The sequence below is a fragment of the Barbatula barbatula genome (genome assembly GCF_947034865.1).
Source record: "Barbatula barbatula genome assembly, chromosome: 1".
Taxonomy (NCBI): domain Eukaryota; kingdom Metazoa; phylum Chordata; class Actinopteri; order Cypriniformes; family Nemacheilidae; genus Barbatula; species Barbatula barbatula.
In genome coordinates this window covers 14,816,094-14,843,044 of record NC_136766.1, presented here as the reverse complement: position 1 = coordinate 14,843,044, position 26,951 = coordinate 14,816,094, and the positions used below count along the sequence as shown (strand labels likewise).

Sequence of the window (26,951 nt, the reverse complement as noted above, 5' to 3'; positions counted from 1 at the left end):
AGTGAGTGTATGTGTGAGAAGGGTAACACTGAGGGAAGGGGAGGATATGGAGATGATCCAAGGAGGAATAAAAAGTTCTCGCTGCTCCCTGGCCATCGGACCCTGTTAGATTTATGTCAAAGGCACACACCCTTAATTTATGTTGTAGCGGTAATGCATTTGTGGTCCCGGGTAGCCTCGTTTCTTGTTCCATCACTGGATGTTTCTTTAATTATATGTCAAAGGCCATAAAACTTGAATGAAAATTTCGATCCTACCATTTTTTAAATGTTCAGCTTATACAAAAGATGCTGATATCTTCAATGCAAGTAGAAATTCAGAAGAGTTTTAATAATTGCTACACTCCGATACATAAATTGAACACCCTGTTTTTGTACCGAAGGTTGTAGGGTTTGTCATTTAAAAAAATCACTTAAGGTACACACATTGGTAAAATTCGAATTGGCAAATGTTTTTACACACAACTTTGTATGTCTTTGCGCAACGACAAGACAATCTCTACAAATCAATGTTTGTAAACAACTAGACATTTAGCACCTGCATGATGTTATTTTTTTAGCATGGATGTTCAGAAACAGGTTTTTTGACCAGTACTTACAAGAGAACGGGCTTGTAGAAATGCCGGAATACCACACTTTAAATTGTAGACGAGTTAATATTCAAACAGTCTTCAATAGCCACAAATACGTCCTTACAGCCAACAGAGCAACAAAAAGCAAAACACTTAAATTTCACTCAGGTTACAGAATTATTATACGCTACATCAGATATCACAGGAGCTTTCCTAAACCAGACATAGATTTCCACTTTTCCTTCATTAAATGTTGTTCAAACCCTGAATCACTAATCTAAAAACAATTGGTTTTTTTTCTTTATTGCACAAATGTCAGTATCATTATGCCAACAAAATGCATAATGACAATGTCCAATGTGTGGAATACATAAATACACATTATGGAATCACAATAGACACACAACCCAAGGCCTGGAATAGCATACACAGGCCTGGTGAACTGTTATTTAAATTCAACATGAATACCCTGGGAAAAAACACATATTTCTTGTTCCAAGTGTAATGTAATTCAATATTACAGATAAAAATCTAGCAGAATCAGCAAGTTCAAATACTTCCATTACCACATGATTAAAACAAGATGACTACACACCATTTTCTGACACGTGCTATTGTCCTACCACCCCTGTTAACCTCACACATCAAGGTTTCGACTTCCAAGACTCAAATCTATTAAACTCCTTTGTTGGTAGCACATTAGCCATAAAATACCTTTTGAGCTAGAAAATTAATAGCTCAGCATTTTCAGCAAATGCTACACTGTTAGCATGGCCCGTTTCAAGGCATGCACATTTTGACTGGTACAGCCATGTGACCTTAAACCAAGCCACCTCTTTAGTATCCATAATGTATTGAAGCCGTTTCAGGCATGCTGTTATACTGAAGAAACATATGTGTTGGCTTTTTTTGAGTCTGCGAGCCTAATGCATGCAACTTTATTAGTAGACGCACAATGTGTGCTTCTCTGGCGACAAAGAGCATGTGAGAGCATACAAAAACATCTGCTGTTACAAATGCAAAATGAAGTAAAAATCTACAGGTAAATTTTGTGCTGCCATTTTATTTCACTTATCACGTTCTCTCTAACACCGAGCATGAAAATCTGAATGTTAGTGCTTTTGATCAGTGGATGCTGCTTCGAATGTATAAATGCTGTCCCGTTATTTACAAGTTCAGTCTCTTTGAAATAAAAATCAAATTGAGCATTTACTTGTCCATGCCACAACTTTTGTATTTCTTGTTGTAATATCTTCTTCAAATCACTGCAGGTCCACAGCAGACTCGCCATAGGTCTATTGTGATCATTTCCTTTCAGATCACGTGACAAAGGCCACAGCTTCTTGTTTGGGTTCCAAGGCCACCAGGAGAGGACTCATTCCTCAGCTAAGCTCAAAGCCAGCAGAGGATTCAATAGCATAAAGGAGCTTGTTTCTCATTAGCTGAGAATCAGAGAACTCGGGCAGCTTGAGAAGGTTCATGCAAGTGCTAGCGGTAGGGAGACGCTCCAGGTCAGTACCTCCATTGTGGATGCAAAAGGCTGGATAGAGTTCCTAAGAACAAAGAAGAGTCAATAAATATCTAGAATACATTTAATTTCATATAATAAAAATGAAAAATCTATCATTATTTAATTTAATCTTGTCATTTCAAACTACAGAACACAAAAAAAGACATTTTGACGAATGTCGGTAACCAAACAATGGTGGTAACTAATATAAAGACACAAAACCAAGGGAAGTCAATGGGTTCCCGTCATTGTTTCGGTTACCAACGTTATTCAAAATATTTTTTTTTGTTTTCTGCAGTAGAAAGAAAGTCACACAGGTTTGAAATTATGACAGAACTTTTTGGTTGAACTTTCACTTTAAGATATAAGATTAATCTGCAAACCATGGTCTCATCTCACCATGATGCAACAACCTAGACAGAACTTTCAGATGAATGAAAGGTTGCTGAAGAAAACAGTTAAGATACGCATAATGAAACCGTTCTTGGGGCAAATAACCGAGTGGCTGCTAGACTCACCCCAAAATGAACCTGATTAAACCTGCTTTAACGGGCCAATTTTTCTAACAATTAGGGTATTAAAGTATCGTTGCTTATCGAGAAAGTGTCACGGCGAGAGCCATCATTTTGAGAAAAGGGTATCTATCATCTTTTTTAAATAGCTTAGTCTGACAGGGCTATTTCTCCCCTAATGAATTCTGGGGTGTTTAACGGCACCTAATTAAGGCTGGGCTGGCTGAAGAGGCAGACGAGGTGGGAGGTCATCTCCCCTTGATCTGTCTCTCTACATCTTATTCCTCTCTGACTCCGCCTTTCCATCCATCCCTCAGTCCGTCTGCACCAAAGTCAAATTCATTAAAGAGCCGCACTTTCATTTTGGCACTAACAAGTATATGTGGAATAGCTAAGAAACCATGATTTGTCCCCCACCCGACTCATACAGGCTAAAGTAATCTGCTTTAAACTGATGACAGCAATTAAAATATACAAGAAAGTCTATGAAATGACAATTACTGTCCTTAGTTAGTATAAAACAGATTTCTGTTCTACTCATTCTGTTAAATGTGACTGTAACATACAACATACTAACCCTAAACGATACACTGGAAATCAGTACTTTGAAATACATAAATTGACATATGACGTGTTCAATTAAATCAAAGACATGCATATTTTATTTATTTTTGGGGGGTTAGCAATCTTAAACAATCTGCAAAATATGTTTGATAATTAAAAACAAAGATTTACTGTTATTAACCGTTCTCTCTTCCTCATCTTTTGCTGTCAATCATAGCAATCTTTAATTACACACCAGAGATTAGACACCAGTCAACATCAGACGGGAGCCATCTAAAGTTCAGCAGTGCATTTATAGGTTTTTATCAGTCAGATGGATTTCACACACCCAGTTGCACTTGGCAAAGCCTCAAATAACATTACAATGACAGGTCACAACCTCTTCAGCTCAAATAGAGGCCAGGATAAGCCCTATCCTGATAGCTCTTATAATGTGAAAATGATTTGTTACAATGACTGTTATTTGCTCGTACTACCCTGTGTAAATGAATAACGCTACGTTGTGACAAAACATTTCTGTTCATTTCATTATTTCTTGGTTAAGGTGGCTCACACCTTGCAGAAAGTAGACGTCTTTGTGGTGAGGATCTTGATAGCTTTATTGATAAAAAAAGGAAAATGGGACTAAATCATCATACCAGGTGTGAATGGCATGAACTTCACCTGAACTTCATATGTGATAACAGAATCAACCTGATACAGGCTTGGGTTGTGTCTGTACATTTGACTTTTTAGTCCGATCTAAGGCCCATTAAAATCTTAGATAAAATATTAACTCAACTTTAAGAAATCCAGACGCAATGGAACGGAAACTATAACGTGTTTATTGGCCATAACAAATGTGACTGACCTTGAATCCTAAGAGCGGCGGTCGTGAGCAGCTCGTAACAAACTTAAGCAGCTTGCGTTTCTCCTCATCGCTGAAGCTGTCCACCACATCCCAGAAGATTTGAATCACTGGATGATTTGCTGAATAACCACCTGAGTCATGTGGCGACAGTTGAATAGTTAGGAAAAATTCTCAATGTAGACATGCATGAACAAAATGTGTAAAACTAAATCTGAACTCTGAATGATCAGATAACACTGAATCTTTTAGAAGTTATGGGCTGCATCCAATTCTTAAATTAATTAGAAGAGAGTGATGCAGATTGGTTCATAAAGAAATGGTTTCTGCTTTTGACCCTTTCACACTGGAAGTTAATTGGGATGTTAGTCAATGTCTGTGACTTCATTCATGAGCAGATTTCAGTTCTTACTTTATATTATAACATGTATAAGCTATTGGCCATAAAATACTATTAAAGAAAAAAGATGGCAATTTAGGCCAAATATACAATAAATGCAGTACTGGTGTGACGTGTAGTACCTGAGTAGTTAGTGAATTTCTTCAGGTCTTCCAAAGAAATAGGAACAAGTGCACCGGAGATCAGTACCTGAAAATATACAAATTGACATATGACATGTTCAATTAAATCAAAGCCATGCATATTTTTCTTGGTTTGGGTGGCATAAATTAATTTTTTTTACAAGTATTTCAAGTTTAGAAGACAGACACCAAATGATAGTATATGGTACTTATCTTTATTATGAATCTTTTCAGACACACAACTAATGTGTCTGAACATATGTTTGTTAGTTACACCTTTTCCACGTCTCTAGTGTCTATAATTGTATGTGTGTGTGTTCTCAGATAACGTGCTACCTGAAATTCCTGCTGATCAAACATGCGCAGCCACTCCAGGTTGACCACGTTGGCCAGGCCCTGCCGGAAGGCCAGGCAGTGTGCTCTGATTTGTTTGTTCAGACGGTAATCGGCCACTAAATGGATGTAGGCTATCCTGTTGGCCGTAGTTACCGGGATGTCCTTTCCCCCTGGTTTGAGCTCGACCACCTGGAAAAAAGAACAAATAGAGGGAAGTGTGAAAGTCAGCTTGTGTGCCAAAGCATTGCTCTTTTAACGGAGCAGTTTTCTGGGTTGAGTGATGATTTAATTCCTCCTAAAGGGTGGAAGAGCACAGCTCCAGCGGAGGGTGCTGAAATAACTGATAAGAACACACAGTTCCCCTTTCGAGACTTCACCTCGCTTATGAATGGGCCAAATCTTTAACAGGCTTCAAAAATAGAGCTACTAATTGATTGATTTTATCATTTGCTGTTGCATTTAAAATAGGCCTCGAAAAGGCTGTGTTACAGTCATGGGTTAATAAATACGAATGGAAATACTAGATTCAATTTCTATTCTAAACAGTTTCCTTTCAGCAGGTATGATTAAGCTAGTCAACAGAAGTTATTTTAGAACAATTTGGACGGAGACGTGCTTTATCTCCATCCGCAAAGACTAACAACACCTAGATCAATTATTAACAATGACAAAAGAGAACAGAGGAGAAACAGACGTGACGCTCGGGTCTCACCTGCGCCTCCCCGAGATCATTGTTGACCACAGTGAAGTTAAGGCCGAGATCTTCCACATCACCTTCATAACTCTTGAGAAAAAGTAGGTTTCTGTACATCTCTGGGTCCAAAGAGGCCAGATGGTGGATGTCTACGTCAGCACTGGTGCCTAGGAGCTTCGACAGGAAGAAACTGGCAAATGGCAATTCCACTAGCATGTTTTCATACAGTGCCTGGTGGACGGAAGGAAAGAGATATTCAAGACTTAATGGTGCAGTCATCCGACACGAGTTAAATCACATTAGATGGCAAACTAACTGTAAAAGTAATTTACTTTCAGCACCTCAAACCTCAACAACATCCAATGTAACATTAACCTGTTGTTTCATTAAGGAGCACAGGGATGGTGAGTCATAAAACTGAAGTACTGCAACAGTCCTATAAAGACAATATCTGAGGGCATTAAAATATACAAGCCTTGAATAAATGATTGCACTAAAATCCACCGACCGCATAAGCGAAATGGATTATAAATTTCCCAAATCTCCATAATGCATGGGTCTAAAACACACACGCTGAACATAAATCAGAGCATTTTCTAAACACAGGTTAATCGTGCAACCTCAACCATGGGACGTTTTTTTCCCCAAAATAATCCACTTAGCATCATTCTTCCCACGAGCCCTGTTGAGGGAACATATGTGCTGTGCCCCCTTGAAACCTATCAATAACATTGCTCCTTAGAAGTCGCAATAAGGATATGGAGGCACGACGCAGACTATTTTTCAAACCTTCAAGTTATTTATGGGTGTTTATTGCCAGAAATTGTGCCAAAATGACTTGGGATAAAAGGATTAATGAATGGCCAGGCCTTTTAATATAAGTGAGTGCAGTGGCAACGCAATTAATGCAAATCGTGGCACTATCAGGAGAGTAAACGCCAACAACTTAACAGCTGCCTTCTGTTTCTGCCAAATAAATTTGTTAATTTACAGCATTAAGAATCAATAAAAAATTTAACACGCTTGTCATCAATCAGAAGTTCTGACCTTCTCTTTCCTCTCTGTTGCCCTTTGGAGAGGGACAGTTCAACACTGCTTGTTGAACTCCAGAACAGTAGTGTTAATTTTATGTATGTGTGGACTGTGGAAGTATTCATAAAAAGATTATGAACAAGGATAAGGCTTAAATTCTGTTGCTTTAGCATGTCTCTTTAGTATATCTTAGTATTAAGGTTTTAATTTTTAAACATTTTTATATAATTTTTCCAACACTGTGACCTTCAAAGCACCCAGCCCTAACATTTTCTACATGTCAGAATGTATTACTGCCCTGCTTTCTGAAATACTTGATTCTAGTGTTCAAACTGCTAATCTCTACAAATGTTGTTCTTGGCAACCAGTCTTCACTGCATTTAAATATAAACGTAATATTTTACTCATAACAGCTGTGTTAAAAGTGGGATAGCACAATCCGACAGTATTCATTGGCAGAAAACTCAAAATCAACTCAATGAGTTTAACTAAAGCAGTATAACACAAGAAAGAGTACGTCATGCTAAGTATTGCTGGCCATACACACAAGGTCAAAGGTGATAAGGTGCTAATACTTTATACCAGTGGTTCTGAAACTTTTTCATTGTAATGCCCCCTTTGTGTAGGGTGACTTATAAGACTTATCATCGTAAATTTAGAATTTTTATTTAACCAAAAACATACTTAATTTGTCAACGCTGGTACATCAATTTCTTTTGTTGGTGGTCTTTTTTTATGTGTTTGACTGCACAAAATGTATGCTACATTTCTATAATTTATAAAATGACACAAAAACTGTGCCCACCGGCACTGTAAAAAACAACTAGAAGGATTTTGCAAGTTTTTGCAAACAGTATTAACATTCATTTTTACTTAAAAGCTATGTGAAAAAAAACATCACAACAAAATGTAAAGGTGTTGTATTTTTCTGGAAAAGTGTGTAATTTTTGGATGATCTATTATCAGAAATGCAATATAATATACATTACTATGTTTTCACAGGTGTATAAAGACCTTACATAATGAAGTTTTTTTTCTTACCTTAGAATGAGCTATTTTCTATCTACATACACCGTGTTCTTACCTTAGAATGAGCTATTTCTATCTACAAACACTGGCATGTAACTGGCAGTATCAAGGCACGCGTCAAAGAAGATGTGGCTTGTAGTGTACACTCCTAAAAACAAATGTGTGCAAAAAATTAAGAAACCCTACTAGTTGTTTTTTACAGTGTGGATTCACCTTGGGCCCCCAGTTTGACACCAACTGCTATATACAACCATACTGTGTGTAATATGTAATACAAACGTTGAATTGACAACTTAAATGATATAAACAAGTTAAAATGCAAGGACTGTCTCAAAACATATGTGTGCACCCAAGCCCTAGGTTCTGTAATTCAGAAACATGGCTTTTCCTATCACTGCTATGCGGATGATACTCAACTCCACCTGGCATTTCAGCCTGACGATCCAATTGTTTTTGCACCCATCTCGGAATGCCTTAGTGACATTTCACTGTGGATGAAGGACCATCACCTGCAGATGAGCCTTGCAAAAGAGAACTGCTTGTGATACTGGCCGACCCAAACATTCATCAAAACCTCTCCATTCAACTGGGCTCATCAACCATCAGAATGGTCAGAACTTCACGGTTCATGTAGATTCATCCTCTACAACGTTAGGAACATTTGACCTTTCTTGTCCGAGCATGCCACGTAAGTCCTAGTCCAGACTCTTGTCCTGTCCAGACTGGACTATTGCAATGCGCTACTGGCAGTATTCCCAGCTTGCACAACCAAACCTCTACAAATGATCCAGAATGCAGAGGCAAGAGTGGTCTTTAATGAACCAAGCAGAGCACACGTTACTCCTTTCGAGTCTCTTCATTAAGTTACTGTACAATGGCTCTCAGGTACCTTCTCAGAATCTGTTCCACATTTGTGGAATGATCTGCCCATTGCTACAAGATTAGCAGATTCTGTAGCCATCTTTACGAATCGGCTGAAAACACCTCTCTTCCAGGAAAAACATGACCGTCAACGATTAGTACTGACTTCTGTTTCTTTTCCAATCTTCCTATCCTTAAAAAAAATCCTTAGCTTTGTATATTGTGGTAGGCTTCATGAGACCAGATTTTACTGTACTTATGTTTTTTGTTGTCATTATGTTGTTCCAATTCCTTCTATTGTACTCATTTGTAAGTTGCTTTGGATAAACACGTCTGCTAAATGACTAAAGGTAAATGTCTAACAGAGCAATCACACAAGTTCGTTTTAATCGAACCAAACATGACATATGTGAACCTACCCTAAAAGAACTTAAAGAACAAGTAGCTGAATAGCAAAAGAATAAATAAAAGTGTTGACAATGTCACCTGCACCTGGCAGTGTACAAGTTATGCTTTAATATTGTCTAAATAATTCCTGCCTGTTTTTGGTGTCTGCGATGGAGCATGTCACAGTAACAATGATGCAATTCTAATCTATGCGGGTCATCTTTATAACAGCACTAAACAAATATCAATATCCCACTCAGTCTGCCACTCTCACACATATTTATGGAGAGAGAAGGAGGGTTAATTGAAAGTCAAATTCAAATTAATCCTGTCACCTTAATTGCTTCACCCATTACTAAGAAGAGAGGGCAATTGAATGGAATAAGATCAGCAAAGTAGGGAGGCGGGGCTAGCCATTTCTCATGGTGGGACTTCAGTTATGTCAGTTACTTCCATTCCATTGTACAAGGTGTGTGTATGTGTGTGTTCATTATAGCTCTCTAATAAGTGGCCTGAATTGCCTCTTCACAAGTGGTGTTGATGCCCGTGACTGTAAAACAGATCAAAACTCTATTACCGGCAGCATTGCGCCAGTTATTTATGGTACTAGCTGATTTAGCGTCCGTGGCCAAATGCGATGGCTACACAAACAGAGATGGAGAATGGCTGGCTAATGGAGTTGCCTAATTGAGCAGCGAGCTTCTTGGCATGAGGTAATTCATCTACCCTTCCCCCAGTCAGGGAGCCTCGCGATAAACAATCCTGGGTCCATGCATTAATGAAACTTTAAAAACATTAGCGGCTAATAAATACCAGCAAGCCGACACACGAGAGACGGCCAGAACAATACAGAGTGGCGCAGGGGTAACAATAATGGCAAACCACTGAGAATAATTAAGAGCCTTGTGAACATATTTACTACTTATAATGAAGCATTTTAATCCGCTGAGAAATTAGTATGTCAACTGTAAATCTTAATGCATGTGATTAATGCCTTAAATGCAAAATTGCCCTCTCAAAGAATAACTATATACTGTCAACAATCCAAATCTCGGAAGCCAAAATACACAACTGAACAAAATAATCTAATCCTGAGTGAACGGTTCGATTTACATGCATCCATAAATGTTTAATATTTTGATGGAGGTTTCGCAAAGGTCATTTCTAAAATGATCTTACGTACGGCTAGACGGGGAAAATGATTTGGATCAAAAGGCCACAAATAAACTTGACTTTAAACTCTAGTGACCTCGTAAATAAAATGCACAGGATTTATAATGGTTACTAAGCCACTCAGCCCAAGATCACTGATTGAACCTGACCTGTGAACTTCAGCATTGATCCAGATGACCCCATTTGTGTTTGAGAGTGTATTGGCGCTTTTCCACTGCATAGTAGTGCACGGTACGGCGAGGTACAGCTCACTTTTGGGTTATTTTTTACAGGGTACAGTACCTAGTACCTGATACTTTTTTAGTATCACCTCGGTTGAGGTTCCAAACGTGCTGTACCGAGACCAAAATGTCATGTGTTCACACATAAATCACTGCTTGGGCAGAGAGAATCCTTACCAGCATCATTGGATTAGCAAACATGAATAAGCATTTTAATACGTAATATTGGCGTTTCATTATATGCTTTGTGAGAGTAAAATAAGAGATTGAGACCCTTAACACATTGCAAAATGCTACATTAGGTTACCCTTGTGGGCCCTTGAGCAAACCAAATGATTATGGTCTTCTCTTTGCTTAAAGATTTCCCAGAATCTCTGGTATTTTAGCAGCATTTTGTTTTGCTGGCATCAATATGCTCCATTACTCCTGTGTTGTCGTGTGTTTGTCATGATCACAATGATGCTACGGCAATAGAGGCTGCGCAACAATGACCGTAAGTTTATCTCCACCCACTTTGAAGCGGTACTAAACTACTGTGGAAAAGCAATCTGAGCCGAAAAGTGAAATGAGCTGTGCCGAGTCGTACTACACCTGACGGTACCATGCAGTGGAAAAAGCCATTTGTGAATAAAAGACAGGTGGAGACGCCACAACAGAGAGAAACATTTGAAGAACCACTTCAAGAGTTATTCAATTGTTAACTTGTGATGAAATTTGTCTCACCTTTCCTAATATCCTGCCAATGAAGTAGTAGTGACGGGTAAAGGATTCGCCTACGAGCATCTCTGCTGTGGGGCTCGGGTAAAGGAGCCCTTCATTAGTTGTCTTGAAGAAGCCTTGGTTAGGGTTAAAGCCTGATTTCAACAACTCATTCAAGAACTCTCTGAAGATTCCTCCACCATCAATGCCAGCTTCATCCAACCCATGAGCATTGAGCAAATGAACCCTTATTCTCTTCTTTAGATCTGGCTCTGAAAGAAAGAGAAACAGACACGGAGCATATGAAACATGCACAATTATTTTAAAACAACTATAGGACTTTTATACAGTACAGATAATGTATTGAACCGTACTGACAACAATCTAGCTATTTAGAAAATTTATGAATATGTGGAAAATCTAGACAACTATATTTTCACTAGAATAAATATTACTTAAGAGTGACTTTATCTAAATTCAATCCCAACAGACGTGAAACTGCCATTACACAAATATATTCCGCTAAATAAATAATGTTGAAAGCACGCAGTGACCTAAGGTACACTGCAATCAAAAAGGTCATCTTTCAGCTAAATTAATCACAGATCATAAATCACAACAGCAGCTTTGTAGACAGATTTATCATGGTTTTCAACTAGTGTTGGCAATGTTACATCTTTTAACCTAGTATGAGGTCTTAGTAACGCAAGGTATTTTATATATTGAAGGTTTAACATTTCACTATAGACATACACACGATGACTAACAGATTTGGAAGACTTTTTGCAGAAGGACTGCCTTACTTTGTGTGCATTCTTCAAATTCTTAAAAGTTCATAACTCAGGACTATAATCAGACTCAGAAAATAATTGCTAAACATTATAGATTGATATAAAATGGCTTCTACTAAAGAGTTGCAAAAATAATAAATAAACACTCAAATATGATTTATGGTGTCATTTATTTATACATGGTGCAAGTAAGTTTTGGCACAAAACACTTTATCCAAAATCATTAAATCAGCTTTTCGTTAATAATCTGCCTTTCTCAGGGTCTATGAACACCAAAAGATCTTTTAATGGGTTCTGTAAGCTCACTGCTTTTAGGTATACTATACAGTATATCCCACCACATAACTTACAGCAGTGTTGTTTTAGAAAAGAGACACTACAACTGAAAGACAGCAATGCTACTGCTTATTCTCTTTACGTATAAAGTGGGTAGACATCTCGATCTTTGATACTGAAAGACTTTTTGAACCTGTTTGAGGGGGACATTTCTTACCATTCTCAGGGGATAATTTATCATATGCGTCTTCATATATGTAGTTCCGTCGAATGCTAACGCTAATGCCATCCAAAAATGGGCCATCGCCCTGCACCTCCCGCTTATCAGCATAGATCAATTTCTGGAAAATCTGTAAATGGAATTAGACAAATTACGAATATGTATGTCTTGTGATTAATATAACAAACCAGTGGTGGCTCTCTTACCTTGACTCTTTCCTCAAAGGGCACAACAAATGGTAGTTCAGTGAGGATGGCCAAGTGTCTTTCCTCTGATACTGACAGTGGTGGAGGCTCTAGTCCAACTGTGGTGAAAAAAGGATTCAACATCTCTGTAACAAGCCTTTGTTCTTTAAGGGGCGATTCACATTTCTAAACTCGTGTGGAAAACGCGAGCTGCACTGCTCTCTCCTTTTTTTTCAAAGCACCTAGGAGTTTGCGCTCTCCTGGCATCTGTCGTTGCGAAGAAACCATGGGCCACACTAGCCGTCGAGATGAGGAGGTATAAACAAAGGATATATGGATTATATGCACTAAAAATACCTTGCAATAACTGCAACTAGATTTTTTTTATGCTGTGATCATCTTTGTCTCCATCTTCACTGAGCTTGTCTATATCGGTTGGTTCTTGTCACATGACCTGTGGTGCGCGTGTGGCATTCTGAAAAGTTGAAATATTATCATAACCTCGATACGCCAAGACCGTGTCGCATTTGAGCATGGTTGCCGACATCTACATATAAAAATAACAAAATTTGTATACGGAAAAGACACGAAATGTGAGCTGCCCCCCAAGTCATCTCTGTAGAAACACCTTTCTGCAAAAAACTAAATCTGTATGCTGGAGCAATAATAATGGCTCTACAGCAATAAGTATTCAATAAAATAATTGTATTTAATTAGATAATAAACTATACAAATTAACAACAACAAATTGTAATAAAAATAATTGTTATAATACATATCTCCACTTAATAATGTAATGTCTTCCCTTTAAGAAGTCTAATCATTTATTTATTTAACTCGCTTGTCTGGTCATGTGGACCAACACAACACTGACAAGCAATTCACTCTGCAAGTACAGAATTCATCCGGCTAATAAAGCCTTCATCTTCATCCATCCTGCTGACAGTCAATCTCTAACACTCTCTATTCATCATCCAGACAAACATACTGCCAGTCAACCCTCAAAATCTGCCCCATCTTTACATTACAGTATTACATTAACACACCCGATACAACACCCTTCACAACTTAATGTACTACATCGAGTTATTTTTTTGTAACTAGAACTGCTCGTTTAGATAAACTAAATAAAACTGGTCTTGGTGACCTACTTCATTTGCATCTATACACATGGGCAACCTTGAGTGAGGTCCACCTCATCACGCCTCACTGAATGCTGTATTTACAGACCATCCCATTAAAGATCACTCAATCCAGTCTCTGTCTTCCCTGCCACACACTTTTAATTAACTCAGCCGCAATTTGCCCATCCACCTGTCCTCTCCTTCCATTACAGGGACGTTTGTTTTGTATTAAAAATCCGTCCTGCAAACGTTTCGACCACAGGAAAACTGCCGGAGCAGCATTTGAGAAGTGTCATTCATCCAATACGTTGCTAGCATGGTGGAATGATTCTACTCAATTAGTCAGTCCTCCCTCCCTCTTGCCATTCAGGGGCCATCTTGCTGGAGAAATATGGAGTAGCTTGGTCAATACAGAAGCCATTCGTCACTACCTCGCAAGTCCATTTAGGGAAATGAAAATGGTCCGGACAAACAGGGGGCCAGATGTGTCCTGCCTTTGGCTAATTGAATTTTTAAGCATATATGCTCTGGGTGGCAGGAAATAATCAGACGCATAGCTAAGAGTTAGTCTTAAAGGGATACTTCAACTAAAATTCTGTCATGATTTACTCGCCTATTGTTCCAAATCTGTATACATTTCTTTGTTCTGATGAACACAAAAGACGACATTTTGAAGAAGGTAGGACAGCAAACCGATTTGGGGCACTTTTGACTACCATTGTATTTTTTCCTACTGTGATAGTCAATGGGGAGCAACGTCTGTCTGGTTATAAGCAAATATATTTCTCTGTGTTCCTCTGAACAAATAAATGTATAGAGATTTGGAACAATTTGAAGGTGAGTAAATGATGACAGAATTTAAAGCCATCTGTCGCGTTATGAAAATAATCCATGAAAGCTAAGCTAGGCTCTTTAATTTTTCATTTCACACTGGAGGTCACAATAGACAACTGGAAAAACCCACATAAGCATGCATTTAATTTCATTTTATATCAGGTCTTACCATCTAATGTGGACTGAAGTGGTCCGATGCGACCCATTCTCCTAGTTCTCCACACATGTCTTGCAGAAGGTACATAAAGCTGAGTGACCTATAACACACAAACCAAAAATACACTGAAAGGTCAAGTTTTATTTACAAAAAGTCTGTATCGAAATTGTTTAAATCACTATGATAAAGTGCATTTCTTTTCTATGCAACATTTCAACAGAATGTAACCCTATATTATGGACAATTAATGTCTCTTTATCAAGTTTCATTAAATCATTACCATGTATCCATGCATCTGTCAAAAACATTTCACACAAAAACAGTTCCTTTATTTTTTTACCGATCATACAGTTTTGTGGCAGAACCAAGTTCTGGTATATTTTCTGAAATTAGTTTTACCTTATCCGCCCTGATGTTGACTTCATTAGACAGCCAATGACCCGATGGACAGAATGATCTTCGAATATCTCTTGCTTTCAACATCTTCACGAGGTTGGTAATCACCTTTATGAAAACACCAAAACAAAATGATGGTAAAAATCAGTGCTTGTACCACTACCTAAATACACACATACGAAGACCACCAAATGTGAGTTTTACTTTATTCCCTTCTGACAAAACACAATTAATCTCCACAGCAAGTCTGCTTCATCTGAATTCACTTATCTACACTTCTGTATAATACTTGTGTAGGATTCAGTCAGAACGCCAATCAATCTCTTTCCAAGGCATACTAATACCAGAGCCTCAGTAATAACGGCAAGTGCAAAACTCTGTTCTGTGTAGCTTTGTGGGGCAGAGGGGCTGAAGGCCCTTCCTGTCTAAGAGGAATGAATAAGCATTGGTTAATTAGCCCACTGGGTTAAGTGCGGGCCTTAATGGGTCTCTCCAAAACTCCTGCAGTGACATCCCTCTCCAAACACGGCCAAGAAGAAAGTTCCATTAGCAATATTAATACAAGCTTAGTTGATCATTTTCATTCAATTAACTTCTTTCAATTAAATAGATAGCCCGACAATAGGAGTGATAAAACATCCAGAGGGACGGCCCGTGGCTGGAGGCAAACATTAGTGTGTGAGGGGTCAACAGCGTTAGAGCTGACTGTAAATTGCACATTTAATTTGGGAAATGCGTTTCTCGGGCTCTTCTTTAATGGGTCGTTTTAGCTGACAGGAGGCGTTTGCCGCCATCTTTTGTGGTATTCCTTGAGAGCCCTTTGTATGCTGCATCAACTCGACGAAGAGAGCACAATCACATAGCTAAGTGATTCACGCAGAAGTAATCAGAGAATGTAGAGATTTGTGTATGACTGACAAAAGTGTCTGTGTATATAGCTTTAATGTTATGTAATAAACAGTTTACATGTCTGGTTTTTAATGACCTTATTTGTCTTAAATAAATTCATTACCTGTTTAAACTGGAGTACTTTACCATACAATGAAAATATTTTATTACACATGCATCACTAATGTATTGATAGATGTGCTAAATGTTGAGAGCACTGACAACTCTTTAAAGTGATGTTTACAATTGTATTGTAATTTGTGCATCACTTAAATACCATTAGATAAATAATGATTCATTATATATATATATATATATTCACTATTTCTATTATAATGAGGACAAAAAATAGGTCAACAGGCTGATAGAGAATCTTAACCTGGTTATACCACTCAGACAAATGAACGGTTTAACACTTACAGGAGGATGGAAAATGGACACTAGGCTAAAAATGAGGTGAGAAAAGATGATGAAGGAAGAGAGATAGTGAAGATAGCTGCCTAATATCCTGACGCCGTTATTCAGTTCACTTAGTCTTGGCAAACAACCTATTAATTTCCCAAGTGAGCGGTCTTCTGGCTTGGCCGATCGGCACTGATGGCCCTAACAGATGCGGAGACTATCCGCCTCATTAATTGTCAACTAATCTAATTAGGCCATCAAAGGCGTTGTTAGCATTGCTTATACTGTGCCCTGGCTAAAAGTAATGACCCCTGTGCACTGAAGATATTATCAGCACTGATGAATATGGAAAAAGAAGAATCTTCTTGGTATCCGTAATGTTTAATCACTGTCAGCTGCGAGTTAATTCTGCATAGAGTAGAGTCTGAGATGTAGACGTAGAGATTTTCACCTTAAACAGTTGGACCCATCGTTTCTGTTGAGCCTGAATGCACTGCTGCACTTGGCTGTTGGTTTTCACCCCGACACTGCGGAACGCTGCTACATACTCCTCTTTGTGCTCAGTCTTAGTCTCAGGATAGGCCAGCTTAATGATTCCCAGACAAGCGTCTCGCAAACACCGAGACAAAGTCACCAACTCTGTCAAAGAGAAGGGCATCATCGAAGGCTGACTCAGACCTGCCCAAACAAAACATTTCATTAATAACACAGGATTAAAACAATTTTTTCATTAGCTTCAGACAAAATTGGGTGTGCAGTATATTCCATAAATGTTCGACAAGGGGCTGATGCTAGTGAACAACAGTACATCAAATCTCTTCACAGTAATTCTTATATTTTGGAAGAATGTGTATAGAGTAAATGTTATTACCATCCACTGAGCTGCCAAAGAACTCGCTGTCATGCACGGAGATGAGTGAATGACTGAAGAGTGAACTGAAGAGATAGAAGAGAGGGATGATCCTGTTGGAATCCTCTAGAGACATTGGAGAACCACGAGACATTACCTGTAATAGAAGAACCATGGACCTACACCAAGGAGAGGAACGATAAATAGAACGAAAGATTGGGTGATGTGACTTAAAAATAACATAAATCGAATCATATTTAGGTTCCATTACAACTCACCCTGTGATAATTTTAGTTTTCATGGATGTGATTAAGTGCCAGAGGTGTCTCAGAAACCGAGCATTGAAGGCTAAGCTGTACAAAAGCCTGAAAGAGGAAAAACATAGACAGTGTCAAAATCTTTGGTTAAACTATAATAAAAAGAAAACGTTCAGAAGACTACTAAACACCATCCAGCCTAATAATATGCAGAATAGCCTTACTAAACATGATTCACAAAAGGGCTGCCGCGGGATCTCTCACCGTTCAAACAGCCACATCTCCTGCCCATAAACCTTAACTTTCCCAAATTTCCAGCAGGCCTCATAAAACAGAAAAATAAAACCAACCCAGTGAGCTGGAATTTCAAGCCCTCCTCTCAGCTTGTCTTAGTACACGACCACAGGAAAGATTAAATGAGCCATTAGACTTTATTTAGGTGAGCCACCTTCCATTAGTAAACTAGCAGTCTGCTTCAGGGTCGTAAACAGACCAGCGATTCCTGTGGGGGCACCATTTAAGTTAATGACAGGCAACAAGACAATGTAGCACAGCCACAATTGCCTGACCGTGGAAGTAGTGTTGCTATCACAAATTAGATACTGAGCTGAGGTCACCCAAATCATTAAGCATAACAGCCGTCACACCAGGGTGTGAGAAATCGCACTGTTAGTCACTACGAGCTTGTTTTGTGCAAAGGAGTGAAAAAAGAAATAAAACATAATTTAAGGAAGAAAAAAGATCAGGGTAAGAATGTGGACGTCCACCTTGAATCGCACAATAAAGCAGCTTTGTTTACATTTGTATAGCCTTTTCTAGCTTTGTGCTGTAAATGTGGCAGCACTTGACAACAATTGTAACTCTCATCGAGAACTGCAACACTGAACACTTCAAAAACACAACAAAAAGAAGATACACTTCTGTGCATTTTAGTGTATTTGGAAAAAAACTCTGAGAAATAAGGGGACTAATAAAGTTTAATATGCAAACAAAGCTGAGGGTTATTTCAGGCCTAAATTTGTAAATATGTAAATACATTAACATATACAATATTTACAAAATGAAACGATTTCCATCCAAGAACTACAAAACAAAGGAATAAGATTTATTACAACAACAAATTCCCCCAAATTCTTGGAAAATAAGGTCAGGACAATAACTAAGTGAATGGTTTAGTATTTTAGGCTTCAGAATGCTTGACTGATATACTAACAAATCTTTTAGCTCTGACAGTCAAGACTGATGTCCCTACAAAACGGATGTCACTGTCAATACAAAAACTGCTAACACTTTAATATAACGTTGTTTTTGTTATCAGACATAATTGAGCAATATACTGTAGTATTTCAGAATATTCTATTAATACTTGTTGATGTTAGTTAATGTCAATAGAATTATTGATGTTATTTCATTGGGCAATAGCTAATGTTAACAGTTACAACATTTGATTTTAAAGATGTTACTAAACGCTGAAATTAACTCAAATTAATGAATGCTGTAGAAGCATCGTTCATTGTTAGTTCATGTAAGCTCATGCATTTTTAACAAATGCAACCGAGTAGTTCACTTTAAAATAAGCCCCCGTTTCCATAGTAGGCATACAAATGACTATGGAAAGTAAATGGGGCCTTATTTTGAGGTGAACTACTCCTTTAATAGTAACTGTGTTACCAAAAAAAGAATATATCTTGGACTTTTTGTGTTTTGTGTCCAATTCAGTCCTCAACCAATGTAGATTTAATAAAACATATTTCATAAAGGTTCACTAGATAAATAGAGCAGAACAACACAAATAATATTTGTTATTAGAAAACCTAATGGAAGCAATATCATATTATTTGTGGCAGTGTAAGATTTACTAATATTTTCTATTGCTTATCGACCATTTTAACCAAGAAGACTAGTTAAATTAACATTAGTTTAATACTATAATTACCTTATTTAGAGAGAAATAGAGCCATAAACTTTACTGATAAATATGAAAATGTTTTAAAGCAAGCAGACAAAGTTTGCATGCTCACTGGGCTCTTCTTTAAAGGCTGTAAATCAGGGCCAGCTGTTATGCCTCTTGTAAAACTATCCCCATCCACTCCTGCGAGAATTAATCTTCCTAGGCCAGCTAATTATTTTGTACAGATATCCAATAATGATAAAGTAGTGAAGGCTGGATTTACGATAAAAGCCTTCACTGCTGGACAGGGCTGTAAAATATTCTAAAAATAAAATAAATAAATACCACCAGTTTTTGTAATAGAGAAAAAAAGCAGGATGATGAAGAGGATACATAGAAAAACAATACTCATTTTGTTTTAGAAGATTTTCTTACAAAGTAAGGAAATCGAGCAGCATACATGTAAAGAGGCAGATAGGTGCAATCCGGGTACCTCTCTTATTAAGGAATCAAACAGGAAAAAAAGTATATTTCAATGTTAACCAGACAGGTTTTGTACAAGTTTTCTAAATGAGTTATAATAGTACTTAATTAGTTGATAATTATTTTATTCTAAGATATAAACAGCTTATGTGAACCGTAGAAATACAGTTCACTTTTTCCGCCCTGTTTGTTGCAGTGTGGCTAGTGGCAAGTAATATAACAACTTCTTTTAAATTTAATTATATTTTATTCTATATTCATTGTATTAAATTAAGTGCAATGTGTAATATTAAAGAGGATCTATTGACCGAAATGCAATATGATATACATAACTATGTCTTTAGAGGTGTATAAAAGCCTTAATAGACATAATGAAGTATTGCCTTAGAATGAGTTATTTCTATTGCATGGAATTTGTGATGTTGTTCTTACAGTACCCCTAAACGACAAACTCCTCGACAAAGCATGTATTGTAAATACATGTCATCTCCTTCAGCGAAGAAGCGTAAAAAGTGACCACATCTCAGTCCTGTGCAGTGGCAGAGCCAGAGGGGTGTCCAAGATGGCACTGATCACCCCTGACATCCAATTGGCCACCCTTGGTGTCACCCCAAAAATCGATTCGCTACTTATGTTGATTGACATCAGATTTCACCTCTCTTTGAAAAAAGCTTTTATTTTGACGTCTGGTGGCAGTAATTGCACATGACGTACCCGCAGCACACATGAAAGTCAAGCTAGTCAATGTTTTTTCCTATCTTTACTTTGTTTAGTACAGAAAAAAACTTGTGTGATGGAGATACATCAGTAATTTATTTTTAAAGACTGACGAAAGAAATAAAAGAAGCACATTTGGATCGCTGGAAGTCACTAAACAAATCGAATATTAAAACGTTCAAGCTTTCTAGACATTCCAAGTTCAAGTCAGACACAGCCAGGTTTTTTTGTTGAACCATACCGTTATAGTGTTATCTACCTACACTTGTAAATGTAAAGTTTTTCCAGCATATTATAACCTTAGATAAATATAAACAGTGTTTAACCCTTTAGCCTTGGCTTAAAGATTCCTAAACAACTTTTCTTTGTGCAAGTTAACGTTAGGCTTCATTTACAGATAGTATCGGTTCCCAAGAGACATACATTGTTTACATCAGGGTCGGAAATAAACAGACCTTTTGGGAAAAATGACAATATGGTGAACAAAACTGCACCCCAAATTCAAGATAAAAGAGTTAAGTTTGGGCCACATAGTGTATGTTGTTCCTGCTGAACGGTCTATAATATTGACAGAAATTACTTTCTATCATTTTATAGTAACCTTTCAATATAGGACAATAAATGGTAATCACAATGGCTGGTTGTCAAGTTTCAGCAAATTAAACAACTATCGCAAAACCGCAAACCGTGACAGATATATTAACAACTTTGTTTGATCATATTTAGGCGCCATCTATTTTTATGCACTGGATTCACACATTGCAAGGCTCTGACTGTGTGCACTCTCACTCTCTCATTAAACCAGTACTTTTTCACTTCCCTGCTTGTCCCATCACTTTTCCTTTCCCTCTCATTTGCTCTGCTGAAACCCTGTTCTCATTCTGTCCACAATGCAGATACAGAAATAGATAAAGCAGAGGTGATTGAGAAGGAAGGAAGCTCATTACACTAATTAATGATTGACAGCAACTGAAACTGCACAATTCTTACCCCATCGATAATAAACAGGAAGACCTAACTGGCTTATTGCTCCATTAGCAATGTTACTGCTTTCAGCTTTAACAAGCAGGGGAAAAGTTAAAGAAGAAACACAACCTGTCCATAGACTGGATGAAAATTTGATGATTTTTCAAGATCTGTTTTATACTCGTCTATCTTCATATCAGTACATTCAAATTAACCCGCATAAGAGAGCTCAGGTGTATACTATGCAGTGAAGCTGGGCATTGCAAAAGAATATCTAGGTGATTAGTTTTCCGGACTGTTTGTGTGTGTCATCTGACCTGACTCTTGGCACCATCATACGGTGTTGCACCATCAGTGTGTGACAGATAGAGGCCATCATAGTGAAGATATCTTCACTTGCAGAGTCTCTCCACACTAATGTTAGCAAAGCGTTCGTCTGCTGCTTGGTGTCCAACTTCTGCACACATTCCTCTGTTATGGAATGCACGGACATCCAACTTCCATCCTTTGGAAAAAGACAGAAAAATATTGTTTATTTTAAGATCATAATTGTATATTTTAATTGTGATCTTTTATGGCAGTGTGTGTATGTATACCCGTAAAGCATGACGCTGAATGTTCATTTCTTCCTCATCTTCTGAATCACTGTTGATGTCAGCTCTACTGGTGCTTTCAGTCACTGGCAGCAATGGCAACAAAGTCTGTAAAGCATTTAAGTACAACAGCAACCCTTCCTCTGAGACTGAACCTATACGCAAACACAATACACATTGTGAGGACAAAGCATTCAAACTATTGATTTTGTAAAAACAATCAGAAGCAATACATAATAGTGAAACATAATAAACTATTTTTACCCAGTCCTGTTTCTCCAACTGTTAATACAAAATAAAAGAGCCATGGAGCCTGAGCTCTGGCATGGGCAGAGGTGGCTATGGTGGCCTGGAGTGACCAAAGGAAGTTCTGGAAAGGGAAAGCTAGTCTCGAGTCTGCCAGAGCTGGCACAAAGAAATTATAGATCTGTTCAGTAAAAGGCGCTGAGATGAACTCCTCGGTGAAGGCCGAAAACACAAACTGCCTGTTAATAAGAAGAGAGAAACGTCTTAGGGAAATCAAGCACGATCTAATTTTTCCAAATGTGACACTGTATATGTACTTAAATTTATGCTATAGACATCTCAACCACACTAAATATACAATCTATACAAAACTAAGCAACTGTGATGGAACTTTTTCACATTGTCTTAAAATAATAAAGGTTCCAGGGGACACACGTGTACCGATGGAAATCATATCTGGCTGATTTCTCTAGCTACATGTCTGCGTGCGAGAGAGAGAGTAAGAGAGAAAGGACAAACACGAACTGTATGCACAAGCTTTTTCTCTTGCCCTCTTGTCGTTCTTCATGGTGAAAAGAAAAGAAAACATCAGTGTTCTCACTCAGAGTGTTAGAATGAAGGGTAAATGGTGAGTAAACATTACATGTTGAGTCAATGGGTCTGCCTGGATTTTACGACTCACTGTAAACAAAGCAGTGATGTAATTGCTGTCCATGGGTCCCGTGGAAGGAAAGGCGAAGGGCCTCCAATAAGGGGTTAGTGGGCAAGCTTTTATTGAGGGGGCATCCACCACACAGACCAAACAAAGACATTCCTCCAAGCGTTTAAAATAAGTGCTCACCGTAGTGTGTACATGCTAAAGGCTATGAATAATGTGAGCAGACTTGATTTTTCTTTGTGTGCACCCATGTGAGTGTATACCTGGCATCTTGAGGGCAGGAGTCATATGTAAAGTGCAGAGGCTTGAGTATATGTTCTAGCAGTGTGTGCGCTAGCGGAATAGAGGGAGCGTCACTGTACTCCAGACTGGATGGCAACTTGTAGTTGACTAAAACATACAGCGATCTGTAGTGTCCTATAAGAGAGATAGACAGAAGATTTAAACCAAACAAAACCGCTTTACGGTTGACAATTAATGCAAATTTTGCAAAGAAAGAGACAACCCCACATATTGAAACTCAATATAGATATGCATTGCCTCTCAAATTGAAAATTATACCTTTCTGAACCATATAGTACAATATTTGCTCAATGAGTGCAGTGACACAGTTTGCATCTTGTAGAACAGGCATGTATGTTCTGTCAGAGGTGAAAACCTCTAGCATCCGCATAGGAACCGCCACATTTAGACTGTCATCCCTACATGCTTGCAGCAGCCTAGAAAAAAACAGAAACAATTTAGACATTTAGTGCTCCAACAACAGAACAGCATGTCATCAACTGTGTAACTAAGTTACTGTGACAGTTTTCAGGGCTGATACTTTATAAAGTAATAACTGAAGATACATCCAAGCTTGTACCTGCAACAGTGTCCCAGTATCCGTTTGATCTGAAACAGACAACTATGTCTGTCTGGCCCCATCAGCAACTTGAAAAACTGTGCATGGTGCTTTATCAAACTCTGACACATCCAGATCTACAAGGATTAAGGCATTCAAACAATTTAATAAATAAGCATCTTTAAATGACAATTAAACCAACTGAGGTTCTTCGATTCAAACTATATAATAATCATTCGTTTCTATAAACCACATCAGTGCCTACCAATCTGTGTGTGTCTCCACTCAATCTGTAAAAAAAGAGAAACTGGCGAACTAGTTGGCTAAGAGTTCCACTGTCTGCAAGCAGAGGGCCGGAGCCTGACTGGCACTGACACACACAGTGGTCGAAGTGGCCCCTTTGAATGGCATACTACAGAAAATAAAACAAAAGGATTGAGATCAAAATAAATGTGAAGGAATTTTTGTATACAAATGTATACAAAGTTTGCATATTAGCTAAAAACAACTAAACACACTAAAACAACATTTGTAGAGTTTAAAGTTCTTCAACATACTTGCTGTTTCCTGTCTAGGTATCCCCTTATGTAGGACTGAATGATGATTGCATTTTTTAGTCTTCTCCTTTCATCCTGTAACAAATGCAAAGATTAATAAAACCATAGATAACCATCATATGCTGTTTATTTTAAATGTTTCCATTTGTCCAGTAATAGCAGTGTGGTGTGACAGTTACTATCAAACAGTATCCTCAATATTACCAGTAACAGGAAAAACTGAAGTAACACTATATAGAAATAAATAAATCATTTTAAAAGGTAGGAAAATATTCAGCCTGGTTTTCCCTACCACTGTTCTATGTGATGTTACTGTATAAGAAAAAAGGTTTTCACAATCTAAAGAAATACACTTATTTTATAATTAAAGGGTGACTGGTTCTGTGCATTTCAAAACGCATATTCACACAACAGGTTTAAAACACCCCCATGGCCGATGCTCACCTCCCTTTTTCTTCTTTCTTCTTGTGTTCGATAAAGAAGTGATGATTTTTCCTCCTGTATAATATGAGAAACGCGAGAGACGTAACAAAACAGACCAGGAATCAACATGACTTTAAATCTTTGCAAACTTTATCATTTGTCACAATAACATAAATATTCTCAAAAACTCCATGAGGCTGATTTAAAAGTTAAAATCATTCCAGACAAACTTGCAAAAGTATAATGTAGTAGTGTACAACATTTTTTTAAAGAAAGACCAGAATTCTGCTGAAATGGCTCCAAATCAATTAAGTCATTGATTTTGATAATTTTGCCATCATGGCATATCGCAAACTTACTTTTCTGCTGGCACCCCCAAGGGACACTTTGGGTGTTCTCCTGAAATCTCCCTCAAAACTGAACATGGTTACACTTTTTCCATCCAGCAGCAGTGGATGCAATTACCCTGTGTGTAGTGCAACAAACGGCTTTCTGTGACTGCAAGAAAGAGAAAACAAAACGTGATGAGACTGGAGTACTACCAATTAACAAACCACAACAGGTAATGTTACGGTAGGTCTTCTCTATCACAGAAGAAACCTCTACGGTCATGAAGTTCCAGATGCCAATAATGCTTTCCTGTAGCTCAGTGGTTAGAGCGTGGCGTTAGCAACGCCAGGTTCATGGGTTCGCACATACTTAGAAACAAAATATATAGTATAATACGATGTAAGTTGCTTTTAAGCGTCTTCCAAATGCATGTAATGTAAACGTAAGTGACTCAAACTAATAAAAGAATATCGGCTTCACTTCAGTAATAGTACAATGCCAAGGCTAGTACTGAAAGAGCAGGTCTGAAACCAAAGTTAGTTTTAGTCATTATTAGCAGACGATTCTACAAGATATTCTACAATTGTAAATAAAATATTCTAGAACAACAGTTCTAGTATCTGTGTGTTTAACATAAATTAGTGCTATTGTGAAATACTATAGGAGTTGTGAAAACACATCGAAATTTTAAGCAGTTTTAACCTTATCAAAGATTTCAGTGGGCGTAACGGAGATAACCTTCTGGGTCTCCAACAAGAGTGATCAACTTTAAATAAACCTGTAAAAAACGGATTCATCTATTCTACACTGCTCTAGTATGATGACACACCACTAAGCCGCTAACAAAAAATAACCTCCATCAAAACATCTGACTTGCTTTAAGCATAACGAGGAATTAGCTAAAAGAGTTTGTGTGACATATACGACATCATTTGCCCTGGCTTGCATCTTTGGCCTGTTAGTCATCGGAACATGTTCTGGAAAAAATGTCTTTCATAAGAGACCACTACATGCATTCTGCCTCAAGCCAAGCTGACGTTAGTTAGCTTTCTCAAACAAAGAAACCATAGCACACGTTTAAATAATCATTTCTGCACGCGTGCCTCACATCTGAAGATAGAAAAGGCCACTCATTATAAGAAGATTTGCTTTTCCTTCAGTCGCATCCACTGAACTTCTCTGTTAGCCTCTTGGCTAAAGGTTCTACGGCTAGCTAGCTAATGACTCAGCAGCAGGTCAACTGTCTTTATGCTCAACAATTAAAAACACACCACTATTTTACACTTAGATGCGTGTCTTATATGGGATATGTCTTCGCTTAGTGAGAAAAAAGACAGTATGTTCAAATCATAGTCAATCCTGCGCTATGCTCTGACACGTTAGTTCATATGGACACAAAGTTCAGTCATATCGCTTTAAGAGAGTCGTCTAGTGATTTCGTTGAGATTGTACGGCTTTTACTACATATGTGTCATATTATTACATAAAAGACTGATTGTTTACCTGGTTTTACTGAATCATCAGCCGAACGATTCAGTTCAGCGACTGGATATCAAAGAAAACAAAACCGAAATCGTTGATCTCTACTACACTAGCACAACACAGCGAATAGCCCGCCCTCTCGGTAAAAAGGTGAGATCCGATTGGATAACGCATCACTTCCTACGCAGTGATTCGTTAAAATCGGTGTCAATCACTAGCAAAACGTCACAATTACTTCCTGGATGAAGCCATTAGGAAACCAGTTGCAGTGAAAAGGATCCTCTCTCCTGGAAATTGAACTGGAACATGTAATCTTAACCACTTCCTAAAACAGGTTATGCAATATTAAATTGTTTGCTTTATTTTATAAACATCAAAATCTAAGAATGTTTTCGTCTACGACTACTAAATAAATACGTACTTTAA

General features: G+C 37.9%; 1 protein-coding gene across 1 annotated transcript; it reads right to left on the bottom strand.

Moving 5' to 3' along the window:
• Positions 1-305: 305 nt before the first annotated feature.
• ube3c (ubiquitin protein ligase E3C) lies at positions 306-26,664 on the bottom strand. The gene is made up of 24 exons (XM_079469968.1): positions 26,547-26,664; positions 25,073-25,211; positions 24,735-24,788; positions 24,291-24,365; positions 23,999-24,145; positions 23,755-23,870; positions 23,454-23,611; positions 23,156-23,309; positions 22,253-22,473; positions 21,992-22,143; positions 21,713-21,900; positions 17,360-17,446; positions 17,103-17,260; positions 16,683-16,909; positions 14,945-15,049; positions 14,558-14,645; positions 12,452-12,549; positions 12,243-12,375; positions 10,983-11,230; positions 5,575-5,787; positions 4,863-5,051; positions 4,527-4,593; positions 4,008-4,138; positions 306-2,124 (listed from the first exon to the last, which is right to left on the bottom strand). The coding sequence occupies exons 2-24, from the start codon at positions 25,136-25,138 to the stop codon at positions 1,954-1,956; spliced, it is 3,246 nt and encodes a 1,081-aa protein (XP_079326094.1). The 5' UTR covers positions 25,139-25,211; positions 26,547-26,664; the 3' UTR covers positions 306-1,953.
• Positions 26,665-26,951: the final 287 nt, after the last annotated feature.